Genomic DNA, 16,304 nt, shown 5'->3' on the forward strand with positions numbered 1-16,304 from the left:
GTCTCCAGACGTTGCCAGCTGCCCCGGGGTAAGACTGCCCCCGGTTGAGAACCAGGGTACTGGACCAGTCTGGACCACGGGTGACCAGTGACTCTCATCCGTGATTCTGTGCTGGCATCGCCAGGGGGGGCCAAATGCCCCAGCACCTCGGGGGCCGGGGGCCAGGCGGCGTGCTCTCTCGAGCTCCCTGAATGGCTCTGGTGCGCAGACGCCACTGAGGACCTCGTGTCGGGTGTGTCTGGCAGGGGGTGGGTTCCCGCCTGTCTCTTTCGCTTTCGGAGGGGAGCCGCTGTTTGCTCGGATGCCCGCCACTTCCACACCTGGTGGAGTGAAACGGAAGAGCGGCCGTGAGCTGTAAAGACAGGTGTGCCTGGCTCTGCGACTTGGCCGAGGATTCGCTTTGCCGCCTGGGGAGCCTACCTGTAAAATATTGTGGTAACACGGCCACAGTGATTCCCAGCTCCTACGTCTGTTTCCCGATGAAAGAGGCCGTGCATGTAAAGGCCTCGGGACAGAGCCTGACGACGACGGCGACGACGAGGGAGGCCGCTTCAGAGCCGGAGAGCCTGAACTGCAGCCCGGCTCTGCCCTGTCTGGGCTGCGAGCCCTTGGGCAGCCACCGAGCTCCCCCACCTTGCCACCTCATCTGCAAGGAGGGAAAGCAGCCTCCCGACCTGGCAGGGCCTGGCTGAGGGTCGGCCAGCCACGATGCCTGCAAAGCACACATGAGCGCAGAGCCCGGGAGAGCGCGGGCGTCAGAAATACCCAAACAGTGGTGGATCTTGCCGCGCTTATTGGCTTACGTTTTTGCTGCAAACTCTCGTTCAACTACAGGTCTCTGCAAAGGCTACTCAGTGGATTCCCAGCTGCCAGTACCACAGGGCTGGCCACTACAGAAGCCCTCGCTTCAGCAAGATGGAAGGACTTCACAGCCTGGATGGCTCTCATGGCTTCAGGTCCCTGGACCATTGGCGCCGTCGGCAGCAGCAAAGCAGGTGCACTGCAAGGTCGCAGACGTAGGTCTGGCCATGGGCCGCCCTCTAGCACACAGAGGTGAGCAGGGGCTCTTCTTGTTGTATTTGGGAAACGAGATGGAAAGAATAGGGCTCTTTCGGGAAGTGGAGCATTTAAAAGGTGTTGGGTAACCACAGAGCTCGGCAGTGCCTTCGCTGGGGTCTGACAACTTGCCTCGCTGGTTTTCTCCCCTTCAGTATCAGCCCCTCGAGGGCAGGACCGGGGTCCGGTCCATTTATCCACGGCTAAGTCGTGTCCCAGGCCTGGCCCTTAGTGACTCTTTGATGGATGGAGAGTGACAACCTGCTCTATCCAAGGTACAAGACTCATCCCTGGTCACAGAAAAGGAGACACACTTTTACTGCTTGTGCGTGTCCCGAAGTGCCTGTGCTGCCTTTACCCGGAGCTGAAACGTGGGGGAACACTCGTGAACCTCACCAGAGACGGTGGGAGGGAACGGGAGCAGTGGGAGCAGACGGCCCGCGTGTCGGACCCATCTTCCCGACTGTGCGCCGTGTGCCCGCCCCAGCCTCCATCCTCACCCTTCAGCTGGGGAGCCCCGGGCAGCCTCGCCGGGGGCTGGGGGGGGGTCACTGAAATGACCCAGTGAGAGGCATGTGGCCCGGTGATGTGCTCAGTACCTTCTCCCCTCGGGGTGTGCAGGGACAGGGGAGCCCTGAGCCCCGAGGAGTGTCAGCAGCTGGGCTGCTTCATTCAGCCCGAAGCCTACTTTTCTCTTTCTTCATGCCAAGTGGTTTTTCTGAATAATCCGGACACTTGACCTCAAAGCCTTCCCTCACTGATATCAAAACCACTGGTGCACCACCCCAGCTGAACACTAAGAATTATGGGGCGGCGTCGGCGGTGGGGCGGGGGGTGTTGTTTCTAAAATACCCCTGGGGCTGTGACCCAGTGGTCAGCATTTTTTACAGACCCCCCACCCCCGCCCCGAGGATTCCAGGGCTTAGTGCAGGTAGAGGGCCACTTGTCCAGACAAAAAAAAGTCGAGTTCTAACCCAAGCTCCATCGGTAACCACTGCAAGAATGAAAAATAACGAGAGAGGGCCCCTTGGGTACTGGCTTGGCTCCCCTGTGACAAGGAGGGAGGGGACAGCAAGGGCACCGATTGGATCTATCACCAGCAGTCAGGTGTGGCAGTTCCTGTCCTTGGTCCCTGGTGCCCGATGTCACCGCAGGGGGGTCGGAAAGGACCCAGTGCTGGCAGTGTGCCCCAGGCCTGATTCTCAGCCTGACAAACCGGGTGCCGTAGGACGGGACTGCTGTCTCTCGAAGTCTGTGCGTGTGTCTGAGTGGAGCTGGTGGTGAGGCCTTCCTGCACGGGTCCCTTCACCCCGAGACCCACCTGAGGATGCTGGTACCTGGCTTCGGGGCTCTCAACCCTGGCTGCAGAGCACAGGGAGCTTTTAGAAACCCGCCACCCAGTCCCACCACAGGCCAACAGAACGGGGGGCCCTTGCAGGCCGCAAGCACTGGGAGGTCCTGCAGCTGAGGGATGAGAACATGGCCCGGCTTTGTTCTCACCCCACGTGGAGGCCAGTGAGCCCCAGGAGCAAACAGCGGAGACAAGGCATGAAAGGCACTGGCGTGGATTGTCCTCTTCCTTAGGCCACCAAGGGGCCCTTATTCAGACGCTGAGCTGTCCCCAGCCTGACAGTCTCCCACTCCCACCCCCAGCCATCCCTGCCCTGGAGCCCCATGCCCAAGGCAGGGAAGGAGCGCGACTTGCAGGGGTGCCCGGCACCAGCCAGAGCCCGGCATGAATTATTCATCACCCCGCCCCATCACGCTCTCAAGATGGAGCCCGCAGGGCCGACACGAAGTCCAAAAATGTGGGAAAGTTTATTTATTTCTCCAAAACATTCCTGATTTGTAATGTGCTTTCTAAAAATGTCCTAGCTGACCAAGCCCCTGCTATATTTAACCACAGCATTTAAAGAAATGTTCCTTACACTTTATAAGGAGGCTCTGAGACACATGAATTTAGGAAGATCTGCTCCCCGGTCTGGCCCCTCTGTCCCCAGGAGAGGGGAGGAGCCTCTCCTTGGCCTGCAGGCCTGGTCTTGGTGCTGGGGGGGGGGGGGCAGAAATAAAGAGTTTTATTCATTCCCAAGGCCCTTCAGTTCATGATGGCAGGACGGCCAGCCCTGGGAACCCCCTTCTAAGCTCCTGGGCGAAGCAACGAGACACCAACGGGCTCTCCCCTCGGCCTGGGACCGTCACTCTCCTGTGGTTTCCAGGATCCCCTGCTGTGTGTGGCGGCTTATTTTGCTTTTGGTTTCATGTTCAAACGGTTGGATCATCTCAAGAGACGTAACCCTGCAAGGAAGAAGGGAGGAGAACGGCCGCCCGCCTGCCCAGGGGGTGGGAATTCCTGAAGAAGTCACCCAGGCGGCTCCTGCCACCTCCAGGAGCCCAGAACCTGAGCAGGGTTTGTGGGCTCCTGCTCATGATACAGAACCAAGAAGTCGCAAATGGACTCGTAAAACGAGTGTTTAGATTAGAGGCCGTGTCTGTGTGCAGAGCCAAGACCTCCCGCCGGCCGGACGTCTCATGCGGATACGTTCCCTAACCTAATGCTGACAGCCGCCCCGCACCGGGCACCACGCCTCTGCCCATCTCGCAGATGGGAGCTGGGGCAGCCGCCGGCCTAGGACTATGCCCATCATTAGATGTGCTCCTAACAGCAGCTTAACGAGGCCGTTACTAGTACTGTCCACACTGGAACAGATGACTCGGTTAAGGTACAGACGGCTCCGTCGCTCTGCTGAGATCCCTCAGCATGGGAGGCAGCGCTGGGTTATCAGCTCTGGTGGCTCCCTCTTGACAAGGCCAACGCAGCCCTCCCCACCTGCATCTCATCTCGAGAGCGGTTTTCCTCACCCGCCCGAGGGCCTGGAGGGGCCCCGGGCACCCCCGGGACAGTAGATGGTGACCAGCCCCCTGGGAAGAGAGTGTGATGCCGGGATACCGGGGAGGCAGGATTTTGCAATAGTCGCGTTGCCCAGAATGAGGACTGAGTCAGGCTTTAAATGGGGTGTGGTCCAAGATGACACAGGCTTGTGAGCAGCAGGGGTCGTCCCACACCCTCCCCGAGGCCCGACCGGCCATCGCCCAGGCCGAGACACTTCCTTCGTGCCCCACCTCCTCCGGGCCTGGGCTCGAGGACGCCCTCCGCAGGCCTTCTGGAAGAGCAGGACGGCGTGGGTCGTGCTCAGCACACCACCCGGGAAGGAAGAGCTTGGCTTTAACTGCTGCACAAACGGACGCAGACTGGGTACCGGCATCGCGACCCCCCGCCACTCAGCAAGTCCTTTCCGGGCTCAGGGACCAGGAGGCAGAGACTGTACCCCCGGGGCGGCGTCCTCAGAAGCTCAGCCCAGACCTGCCCACCGAAGAGGCCCTCAGCTTAGGGTCCAGAGCCACCTTCCCCGGCAGCTTCTCCCGGCAGCTTGCCGGGAGACTCCAATCCCGGAGAAAGACAGATGCAGCCTTCGGCGGCATCCCAGGCCCTCGGACATCAACAGTGTGGTCTGGGCAGCTGCAGCCAACTGGCCTGCTGTGCTGGCCGTGCCCTGTTTGCCTCGCCCCCACCTCCGGGGCTCTCCCTGCCCCTTTCTGCCCCTGCAGGCTGACCCCACGGGCTGCATTCCCTGGGCTCCCTGTAGGCTGGATCCCCGGTGGGGCTTAGTCAATCGGAGGCATTAACGTGAGGCTGGAAGGCAGAAGAGGAGAGAGGCTGGGTGTTTCTCCTCAGCTCCCCGCCTGCCCAGCACGCGGCCGCGTCCACACTCACCCTGCCGAATTGTGCACTTGGTCTCATCTGCCCCCCGTAGCTTACACTCTGAGTTTGAATCCACATTTGGCCTACGAGCCCCTCATGTGGTTTTCCCAGTGCAGTTGGCATCTGGATGCCATTCAGACGCCCCCAATTGGGCCCAAGCCTCGCCACTCCCTGTGGCCCACCTCAAGGTCACTGTACAATCTTTGGGCTCTGCTTGACCCCGCAGAACCCCGAGTCTGGGGCCTCTCGATAAAGACAAGTGTAGAGGAGGACTTGCCACTGGCTATTCAGGCATAAAAACTGCTTGGAACGGGGATAAAGCAAGTCTTACTTTTCCAACAAACTTACGCTGTTGAGTTTTAATAATAAACTTGGCGTGTTATCATGTATATTTTTGCCTGTCTGAAACAACCCTGCCTCCTGAAGCAAGTCTCTAGCTGCCGTGAAGACAGGAAGTACCCCAAGTCGGGGCTCTCACGCGGTGCAGCCAGTCCCTGGAAGCAGCACCCACTCTTGTGAGGTTAACCGTAGCCACCAAGCCCGGCCAGGCACGCTCTGGCCTTTAGCTGCAACAGTCGCATCACAAATGGCTAACTCATGAACCCACACCGAGACGCACACGGGTCACTCTTTGTGAGATGGTGGAGACCGCAGGTGGGCTCTTTCCAGGGAGACGCGATTGTGTCGGAAGATGGCAAAACACATCCCGTTCGGCCCGTTCTGGAAATTCTCCAGGGACATCCGCCAGTTCCGGCAGTCCTCAGGGGGCCTGTGAGAGCCAGGAGGCTGTTAGCTTCCACAGGACCGGCCCAAGCAAGAGGCCTCTGCGCCGTTCTCTTACCCTGGCCAAAGTCGTGGAGGTTGAGGGCTCAGGTTGGTATGGCTCCCCAGATCCTTTTATATAGTCTGTGTTAGCTTCACTCTAAGAGTGCAAAAAACTAAAATATTCCTTGTTCCAGTGACCTGGAAAAAAACAAAATCTTTCCAAAAGTACCAGTACTTGGATTCGTCTGAAAGAACTCAGCCCTTGATCTGTGTCTGTCCCAGTTAGACAAAAGGCCGATGAATTTCTGAGCACGTGCGTGTAGAACTGATACATGTACACTTACCACGGTACACACACCTGCCGTACGCCCCACGCTGGTCCGCATACTCGGCCGTGTGCGGGTGTAATCGGGGCTTAAGCTAAAGGTCATCTACAGGAAACAGAACCTGTGCCCTTTGTGCAGATGACAACACAGAGGCGTGCTTCCAGTTGCTGCAGGACAGAACCGTATCGTTGCTTCTGGGTTCCTCGAAATGTCTGCTTTTGTTTTTGTTATGAGCAGAAACCTTTCCTTGGTCTCACCCACCCATTACTTGGAGCATGTGATTAAATCTGGGTTACTCAAACCCAGAGGGACCCCCCCGCCCCGCTTCAGTAGGAAGGAACACTTATGGAATCGGATAGAATCCATAGCAAATGGCCCCACCGTCCATTCCTCTGTGCTGTCCTGAACCGGATGAATGGAGGGATTAGGTAACGGAATTTCTCTTTATTTAGGTATAAACACCCTCACAATGCAGATACCTACTCCTGCCTTTATTTTCTATGCCATAAAAACGATGTTTGTACTATGCTTTGTACTATGTATGTACCTCCAAAATTAAAATACCACCCTTTTAAAACGACAGCCTTAGATTATTCGCTTCTCCAGACAACAGCCACCATAAATTAACACAACATACAAGATAGCACATCAAACACAAAAAGAAGGAATTGGAAACATATCCCACAAGGCGGAATCTTCGTCTCATTGCTGACGTTCAGGCAGCATCCACTAGTCCTGGGGTTTCTGGCTTCTCCCCTCCCGTCAGTGTGCCTGCCTCCCTCAGACGCTGATGGGGCTCCCAGACAGACTCCCAGGCTCCCCTTTCCTACCACACTGCTTGTTTATTCCCCCAGTCATCCATTGAACCAGGCACTGAGAGGTTAATGAAAAAACCACTTTATTCACAGAGGCTGAGACTGGGGGATAACAAGATGCCCAGTGGCGGCCCTTCCACCGCATTTTAAGCTGATGGCAGTGATCCTGGATCTCAAACCTGGGGCCTCAACAAGGTTCTTCAAATCAAGGACACTGAAGCGCGCGCGCGTGCGTTCCCACCAGGCTGCCAGAACGCCGTCATGGACACACATGTGGGTCAGCGGCACGTGGCTTTCAGAGTGAATTCTTGGTAAGTCAGCTCTCTGCCTACTAGCGATTAAATTATTCTGCTTGTCTGAAAGATGCTTCCCAACATATTAACCAACAGGCTCTCTTGATGTGACATTTGGGTTCATTTTTATATAAATCCTGGAAACTGCTTTAAAAAATTACCTCAAAGACCTTTTCTCCACCTGCCTCCAAGAACTCTTGTCTTACTGTGTTTTTCCCACATCAGATAAAATTAAAGTAACTTGGAGGCTCAGAAAATCAAGTTTCAGAACCACCAAAAAACCCCCCAAAAGAGCCACCATAAGAGATGGGTTGCATTTCCCCAAAGTTCCGAGCTGAGTGGGGCTGTGAAATGTCAGTTTTCATAACCAGACCTTTGTCTCAGCCCCTGCCTTCCCACCCACCCGTCACCCCCAACTTCCAGTCACCTCCTCACGGTGCTGGTTTCGCTGCAGTCTCTGGGCCCACCCGGCCCGGGCTCAGAGGGAGGAGCTGGCTGCCTCCTGCCACCAAGCCTCCTGGCCCTTGCAGTCCAGAGAGCCACCTCCACAGACACCAGTGGCTCCCTTACTGCTCCTGGCACCCACCCATTCCCCCCTCTGCTTGCTTTCCACGTGTTGGTTTCACCCAACTCTTTTGATTAAAAGTCATCCTTCACTGCACAATTCTGGAAAATGTAGCAACAATCAAACCTGATCTTGGGGAAAAAAAAAAAAACAAACATGGCAATCCAAAGTCTTCTAATGTCTGAGACATCTTCCCTCCCCTCACACACTTCTGGCGTCCTCAGAAGCCAGCTGATCCCGTAACCACCAAAGCAAAGAGATAGGAGGACTCTTGCTGGTGACATGCGTTCGAGAACAAATGTGTATTGATTAATGAGCTGTCCTGATGCAACAAAATGCTATGTTATATAGAGTGTGCTTTCTTACTGGAACTTAGTAATACAGACGTTTTCACGGGACAGTCCTTCATAGTCAAAAGAATCAAGCATTTAGCCGAAGAATACAGCATGTTCCTTTTACTGTCGAGAAAGGAAAAGAGGAAAATTCTCTCTCTAACATAAAAGTGTGGCTTCTCAGTTCCCACTTGGACATTGGTCATAAGACGTCCTCCCCAAGCCCCAGAGAACTTGAAAAACAGGGTTCACCCCTGGTGTCCCCACAACTGGACTTGCAGGAACAAACCTAGCTGTGAACACCCACCACTCCGACGGGCTCAAAGCCAAGGCCTGGGCCAAGCAACCACCGAGCTGGCGATGGTCTGACAGTGGCGCTTGGATGGAAAGAGCCTGGAGCCATCTGTCCGCCCATGCGTGGACCGTGCCCTCCCAGTCCCCGGACTCGCCGGACCTGGCTGGGTAGCTGGTGGAAGATCACGCCATCAGACTGACCTAAGGTCAAGGAAGTTTCCTGCTCCCAAGGTAGGAGCCTGAGATGCCCAAGTCCCAGCGTCTTTTAAACCTCCGGAGCTGCTCGGGATTCTGGGAAGGTCCGCCTTGCAGGAGGCAGGGGAGGGTGCCCATCTGTGCGCAGAGGCTGCTAAGACTTCCCAGGATCCACACATCCTCGGAGGAAATCATTTAAACAGGACAAAACGAAACAAAACACGCGACTTCTTTCCCCAGCGGTGGGAGCCCTGGCGCCTCACGAGAAGCTCAGACCAGGGCAGGGGAAAGAACCGCGCCCCTGCTCCTTGGCTTTACTGGAAATGAAGCACCGTGTCGGGGAGCTGCAGAGGGAAATAGGAGAGGAAGGGGATCCCGAGCTGGTAAAAGCCGCCCTGGACGTGCGGGTCGAGCATCAGGGAAGCGTTGAAAGGCGGACAGAGGCTGGAGGACGCGGCCAGAAGGGAGGCTCCCAGGCAGCCGCCGGGCTCCGGCTTGGGCCCCCCCAGGAGCTCGTCCCCTCCGGCCGGCTTTTGCCCTTGCCGTCCGGCCAGGATGCTGTCTATGCTGAAGCTCTTGGACTTGTCCGAGCTCTTCGGAGAGCTGCCGGAGGCCGGGCGCGGAGGAGAGCCCCGGCCGTCCGCCGTGCGCGCCGGCTGCTCGGCAGCCTCGGCCCCGGCGCCCCGGAGCGCGTCTCCGGCGTTGCCCTCCGGGGACGAGGGCCTGGGCCCGTGGAGGGGCGCCGACGGAGAGGCGCCCGCCCGGAGGGGCGGGGGGCGCGCGGGCGCTCCCTCGTGGCGCGGGGTCGCAGGGCGGGGGCGCTCGGCCCCGCTCCCCGCCTCGGGCTGCGCCGGGCCGCGAGCCCGCTTGGCCTCCGGGGCCCCGGGGCCCGGCTTGGGCTTCCTCTTCCGGCGCCGGTAGTTGCCGTTCTCGAACATATCCAGGCAGCGAGGGTCCAGCGTCCAGTAGCTGCCCTTGCCCGGCCGCCCCTTCTCGCGGGGCACCTTGACGAAGCAGTCGTTGAGCGAGAGGTTGTGGCGGATGCTGTTCTGCCAGCCCTGCCGGTTGTCGTGGTAGAAGGGGAAGCGGTCCATGATGAACTGGTAGATGCCGCTGAGCGTGACCCTCTGCCCGGGCGCGTCCTGGATCGCCATGGCGATGAGCGCGATGTAGCTGTAGGGCGGCTTCTGCGGGGGCTCCGCCCGGCCCGAGGCGGCCAGCGCGGCCGCGGGGGCGAAGGCCAGGGGCAGCCCGGGTCTCTCGGGGCCGTACAGGTAGAGCATGGGCGAGGCGGCCAGGGCGGGCAGCCGCGGGCCGAAGAGGTGGCTCATGGCGAGCGGGCGCGGGCGCGGTGCTCCCGCTCCCGGCGAGGCAGGCGACCCGGGCGGCTTAGGGACTGCGCCCCGCGCCGCAAGGGCCCTCCCGGGGAGCCCGCCCTGCGTCTGCCTCCTGCTCTGCCGCGCTCTCCGGCCGCTCAGCGCTCTGTCCCCTCTTCATGGCTTTAAAAATGTTAAATAATTGTTGTAAGTTTGCTATTATATGTTGACTTAGCGCTGGCAAATAAATTGTCTATGATAAACAGTCGCTGTGCTCTCAGCCCACCCACATTAATTAAAATTTCATTGCTGAAAAACTCCAAGCTTTTCCCTCCACGTGTCTTTCTGATACCAGCCAATCGGTTTCGGGGTTATTCCTTCATTTGTTTATAGAATTAGTCTGTTGATAAGTCCGCCCACCCAAGTTGAATCAAGCTGTGTTTATTTGGAAAAATTTCCGGGCACCCAATATATAAACGCACTGATCTGATGTTTGAAATATCACGTCCACCCCTTGACGCTGTAAGCACACACAGTCAGTGAGGCAGGATGTGGATCGCTGTGGCTCCGAGCAGGGTCTGTGGGGCCAGGAAGGAGAGGTGGGGATGGGAGGGGCGCAGGGGCGAGTTTTACCTCTGGTCTGGGGAGCCCCAAAATCCCAGGGCCGCCCACAAGAAGGCTTTTCTTCTCCAGGCAGAGGAGGAGACAGGGCGATGACACACTCTCATAAAATGCCCTTGGAGATCTCTGGGAGCTCTTGGATAGTTGGGAGTGGGTGGGAGGGGAGGCATGTTTACCTAGGAGGGAAGAGGTGGGCATCTGATTAGAAGAGGATGCCCACCTTGGAGAGGTCCTTGGGATGCCCAGAGGACTCAGGGGTGGGGGCGTGTTCCCTGGGGGAAAGGAGCAAGCCTCCACCTCGGGACTCCCTGGGGACCCGTGGAAGAGGGTGCCAGGAGCCCAGCTTCTCCCCAGGCCGATGGTACAGGGCACTGCAGAGCTGGAGTGGGCGTGTGGTACCCGATCCACAGCTTGGTTGGGGGAAGATTCAAAACAAACCCTTTTGGGGGCGGCGTGGAGGGGAGAGAGGAAGGTCTTTTTGCCCGGCCTGGGGTTGCAAGGAGGAACACCATAAAAGGGGAGTTTGGCAGCTGGCGCAGGAGAGCTGGTGTTTGTGAACGCGGGACTCTTGCTTTATATTCTGCGTTTTCCTGTTTATAACAAGGAGGGTTATAACAACTTTACAAGTGCATGCAGCTGGCCCGCGATTACATTAAGCATTTGGGAAGCCTGCTGGCTCTCCCGCCACCACCCACCCACGCACCCTGGGGTGTAAGCACCCCCCACCCCGTCTCACTTTACATGTAGCCCCCTCCCAGTTTGAATCAAAAACCCTGAATGGTGCCGATTTAGAAGGCATCTCTTCCCCCCTCCAGCACTTCGGGGGCGGGGGCCACGTAGCGGGACTGGCTCCTGTTTATGATCTCTGTGGAATATATTTTAACAGACAGAAAAGGTTGGGGAGAACTGAGTTCACGCTGCATGGAGTGAATCGTGCGAGTGCCAAAGAGAAGAGGGAGGGGCGGGGATGGCAGGTGGGGTAGTGATGGCCCATGGGGCATGGGGGTGGGCGGGGGGCTGTCTGCTGCTGCCACGGTCACAGTGAAGCAACACCAAGCTGGGGACCGGCTGTCCGTGCTGAGGTCGTCACTGAACGCGGAGAAGCAGGGAGGAGCCCACTCCAAAATGGGGGGTTCCAGAAAGTAACTGTGTCTAGGGGTCTGGACAGACCGCGGGGGAGCCAGGCCGTTTGAAATACCGAAAAGGAAGTCACCACCAGGGTTGAAAAACCAGTTTGGGTGCAGGCCCGGCTTGAGGGAAAGCCAGGTCGGGCTCTGGGTGGCATCCAGGCCTCATGCCCAACAATGCGTTTCTAACAAGCCCCGCGTCCCACCCAGCCCGGTCCCTCCTGGCCTTGGTCTTGAGGATAGCCCTCCAGCCAGGAGGGGGGCGGGGTGCTGTCTTCCCTCGGATCCCTGGCTTTCATCAGAGCACCTCTTTGAACCCTGGGATGGAAAAAGACCCTCAAGGTCGGCGCTTTTGACAAACCCACAGCCCCTGGCGTCACCGAGCCCCTCCGGGACAGCGCAAGCCTTGCTCAGGCTTGGATCCAGCTTGGTCTCCAGCCTTGGTGCCCACCCAGAGCAAGAGACAAAGGGGTGTCACCACGCGGACACACCCCCACTCCTCATCCAGAACCCTTCCTGGAGTTTCCCGCCCCCCCCCCAAGTCCGGCGGGCATATCCCTGCCTTTCCCAAACGGCGCGCTGCTGGCGGCGCTCCTTCTAAACTCTAAGGCAGATCCCAGCTTGAGCGCTGCGATAATAAACACAGCCCAATTTGGGCATGGGCGGGATGCAGGCGGAGACACGCACGGCTGGTGGGCAGGGCACGGAGAGCAGAGAAAAAAAAAAAAAAAGCCCAGTTCTAGTCGCGGTCTGGAGGGGCGGGTCCAGCTCCACAAGTTTGCGGCAGCAGTTGGGCACCTCTCTGGGAGGTTCCAGCCACACAGCTCCAGCGGGCGCCCCAACCCAGCTCCGGCGCGCCATGCGGGGTGGGGGGCGAATCCTGGGCTCCCCGGTGGAGTGTGTAACTTGAGCCTAGGAAGGGACGCGTGGGAAGGCACCCCGAGCTGGGGCTCATTTCCGGGGAGCGCAGGGCACAGGAGCACCGGAGCATCCTGCACGGATGCGCCCTCGTGCGGGAGCTCGATCCGGTGAGGACCAGCTGAGGCGCAGAGACAGCGGGCGCGCTGGGTGTCTCAGAAAGCCGGACGGGGACACTGAAAGTTCCCTGCAGGTCCACAAGTCTTCAGATCCCAGAAAAGGACGTGCATCTCGGAAGCCAGTGGGAGCGCATCTCCCAGCCAGCAGGAGAGCCCTGAAATCCTCTGGGGCCCAAACACAAACTGGGTTCCTGTGGGATGAGCGCAGGAAGCACCACTCTCAGCTCTCCCGCAAAAAGTCTGCTCCCTGGGCCGGCCAGGCACCAGCCTGGAGCAAAGAGGCCTCAGGACAAAACGAAACGCTGAGCAGGGAGAGACAGGAGCGCCCTCCGTGCCCCCCTCCATCAACCCTTCTTCTGCTTCAAGCAGACAGTCAGCTTAAACACGGTTGTGACATATTTGCAAGTATCTGCGTTACTTTTCTAAGTGTGAAGACAGTTAACAACTTACATCTGTGTGTGTGTGTCAGCGAATGAATGAACGGACGAGCAGAGTGAGGGTGGGAAGATGCAGGACTCACTCAGCCAGGGCACCTTCCTGACCAGCTAAGAAGGTTAGAGAGGACGATGGCAACACGTATAATATGAATCACTAACTCTGTCCGCAGCGCTGCTCTGTGCCGGCACTGCCCCAAGTGCTTTCCCTGCACTTCATCCTCGAAGTTCCTAAGAGACACATGCTGATCACTCCCATTCCACAGACCAGGAAACTGAGGCCAGGCGGCAGATCCCCTCAGGTTTCCAAGAAGGGAGTATTCCAAAAACAGGAAAGGCGTCACACTGTGGTCACTATTGTGTGTGGATGCCAAGGCGTGGGAGCGCCGTGGACACTCTCTTGAGAACCCCAGCAGCATCTATGAAAGGCGGCGGATGGACTTGCCCACTTTACAGATGGCCACACCGAGGCTGGGCACAGAACACCCGGAGACAACGAAGGCAGTAGACAGCACAGGGACTGGAAGCCACATGCTGTCCTCCAAAGGCCGGTTCTCTGAGGACCGACACCTTCAGGCGTCCACAGAGGATGCGAGGTGTGTCTGGAAGGTGCCCTCGAGAGGAGAGACATGCGCCCCTCCCCTCGGACCAGGGAGGTTTGGGGCGCTGTGGGGTGGACACCCCAGAGTCCTCGCATCCTACAGGAGACCCTCTTGTCGCCTGCCTGCCTCTCCCCACTTGGAAAGGGTCAGGAAGCCGTGTCTTCTCTTCTCAGAGGACCTCAGCCATGAAGGCAACAGTTGGCCGGTCAGCTGGTGCCGACCGAAGCCCAGGGAGCAGGGGCATTTAGGGCCTGGGCACTGCCCTGTCCGAGCACTTAGGTGCTGTATGCAGTTAATCAGCACCAGAGAAGCCGGCCTCTTCTGTCACCCAGGTCAATCCTGCCAGCTCACTGTCCTCACCACGGACCGGGTGCTCTGGAATCACTTTCCCCAGGGGTCTCGTGTTCATTAAGCCTCACAATAACCCTGTTTGGTGATCCTGTCATTTTTCCTGTTGAGAAATGGGCCTAGAGAGCTGGAGGTGGCATGGCCGAGGTCGCATGAGCGCTCAGGTGGCCTGTCTGTGCGTAGGGCCTGCGTTGGTGCCTGTGGATTTGGCTCAGAGAGAAAGGCTCGTGGAGGAGGAACCATCTGTAAAAATAACACCAGGGCGGAGAGAGTGCCCAGGGGGGCCACTGGAAAGGTAAGGCCTGGGGTCAAGGGCCACAGAGCCTCCGTGAGGTCTGCGCGGCCTCTCTGGCCTCCGTGACCTCCCAGCCTGGGTGGGCATGTGGACGGAGCACATGGGGGAGGAGGGAAGCCCTCCCAGTGCCCCCCAACTCCATCCCCTTAAAGGGACCACTGATGCCAGCAAGCCCATCAAGCTGTCGGGTCACCTTCTCCGTTCCAGCCCTCACACACACAGGCCCACGACCAAGTCCCTGTAGACGCGACACAGCCTGTACAGCCAGAGAGACACCTTCAAGAATCAAACCCTGCACAAGCCACGTCCTTCTGCTTTGGCTGCAGAGCAGATGGGTTGCAAAAGCCAGGGAGGGAAGGCCTGCGCGAGCTGGGGCGCTGGCATCACGGCTGCCCAGACTTCCCTGCTCCCTGAAACGTCCCGGCCCTTCCTTACAGGTCAAAAAGCAGACATGCACATGCCTTGGTGAGCTGCCGCCTCGCAAGACAGAGGCGGGCAGGGACTACCTCTCACAGTTTGGGAAGGCGTTTCGAGCCTGTGGTGCCCGCAGGCATGTGGGTGGCTCTGACCAGTGTGTCCTGCTCACCTGGAGTCGCCCCCGCCACCCCTGGCTGGGCTACACCCAGCGCATCGAACCTCCGAGCTCTGCTCATCCACGAGGTCCTGACCACGCAGGCACACGTCCCCCGGGTGCCCAGCGGCGGGGGCGTCCTCCCCTTCACCCGGGTCTTCCCTCTGCTGCTCTCCAGCGCCTCAGGTTCATGGCTGTCGGTCACTTCCCATGGGCCTGCCTTGCCCAACACCCAGTCCGGTGTTTTTGATTTGGGCCGGGACGAGGATGGAGAAGGCGCTCAGTCACCGGGGACCTGGGAGCTCTGGTCTGTGCTTTCAGCGACTGCTCAAGCCTCTCCCAGGCCCAGAAGTGACACCCCCCCGCCCCCCGCCCAAAGGTCTTGGGATAAAAGGGAGGAGATGGGCCCGGAAAGAATTATGAGCCAAATGTTGATAAGGACCAAGCCTTTTCTTCTCCCTTTAAGTGCTGATCCTTATTTCTTGCCAGCCGGGCAGGGCCAGGGGATCAGGTAGGTGAGGCCGTGGCAGGCGCCGGCTATGCAGGAGAAAGCAGCACGACCTACACGCCCTCGCCCTCACCTCCTCCCTTTGCAGATGGGAAGATAGAGGCCAGCGGGAGGGAGTTTGTGCTCGAACCCCTAGCCCAGTGCTCCAGCAATTCCAGGATGTATGTCACCACTGCTTTTGGCGTCCTTGGGGATAAGCCACTTGAACCAGAGCAGTGAGGACGGGTCAGCCACTGACCTGAGCCTGGCCCTGGGAGAGGGGCGCAGCTTTAGGCTCTCTCCCTGAAAGGAGAGAGCTGGGGGTGCCTCTTGGAGTCTTACAAGAAGCAGAGGTTGACCCAGCGGCTGCCTCTCCCGGGCTGAGAACGTGCAGGATGCCTGAAGGCCATGGGGCCTCTCTGGCGGCCCATCTCTGTCACAACTGGGCCCTGGTTACAGACTAGTCCACCCAGCCAAGGCCTGTCGGGCCGCAGGGTTAACTCTACGGGACACAGTCTCTGGCATGGTGTTGGGTCGCGGCCACTGTACTTGCAGTATCTTCCAGAGCTGCCCAGGTGAACCTTACTGGGTCAGGAAGGAACCTGGTCATCGGATGCGGCTTCAGGCCGACTGCGCTCCGCGCGGAGCCGCCCTAGCGAAGGGTCTGGGCAGGCAGCCTGCGAGCCGCCTTCAGGCCCTTGCAGCCCCGACTTTGTCTGAAAGGCCCTGGGCTCCGCGGGGAGACTGGCTGGGGGCAGGGGCGGCGAGCGGATGGCTCCGCGGAGCCAGGACATCGAGCCCCGCGCAGTCTCTGCGCGTGGAAGGCGGCGGCGGCGGGCGCAGGGCCGCGCGGGGACCAGCAAGGCTGCCGGTGGGGCCTTGGCTCCGTCAGCCGCGGCGGCCGGCCCTTCCCGCTCCGCGGGAGCAACTGACGCCCCCAGCCGCTGAGCTCTGGGGCCCGGGCCCAGCCCGGCCGAGCGCAGCGCCCAGCGCCGCCCGCGCTGGCCTCCTGGCCCTTCCCGCAGCTCCCGGGCCGCCGCGCCCCAGGGCCGCCGGACACGCCAG

General features: G+C 59.1%; 2 protein-coding genes across 3 annotated transcripts in view; one reads left to right on the forward strand and one right to left on the reverse strand.

The window, feature by feature from the left end:
- MTHFSD (methenyltetrahydrofolate synthetase domain containing) overlaps positions 1 to 16,304 on the forward strand; it is a 135,905-nt gene that overhangs the window by 83,231 nt on the left and 36,370 nt on the right. The window contains exons 8-9 of one of the 2 annotated variants that reach the window (XM_084959309.1): positions 835 to 1,053; positions 6,816 to 7,033. In XM_084959309.1, coding sequence (XP_084815435.1) covers positions 6,984 to 7,033 — 50 coding nt within the window. In that variant the 5' untranslated portion in view covers positions 835 to 1,053; positions 6,816 to 6,983. Of the gene's footprint in view, positions 1 to 834; positions 1,054 to 3,146; positions 5,690 to 6,815; positions 7,034 to 16,304 lie in introns of those variants that run through there. The other variant, XM_084959324.1, reaches the window with a different exon arrangement.
- FOXL1 (forkhead box L1) lies at positions 5,165 to 9,913 on the reverse strand. The gene has a single exon (XM_021093703.2). It carries the CDS (start codon positions 9,730 to 9,732, stop codon positions 8,716 to 8,718), a length of 1,017 nt encoding a protein of 338 aa, XP_020949362.1. The 5' UTR covers positions 9,733 to 9,913; the 3' UTR covers positions 5,165 to 8,715.

The sequence above is a fragment of the Sus scrofa genome, chromosome 6, assembly GCF_054392235.1.
Source record: "Sus scrofa isolate SSC_HxYL_T2T_F1_AM1 chromosome 6, Sscrofa_HxYL_maternal_Yorkshire_Landrace_v2.0, whole genome shotgun sequence".
NCBI classification, from domain to species: Eukaryota; Metazoa; Chordata; class Mammalia; order Artiodactyla; family Suidae; genus Sus; species Sus scrofa.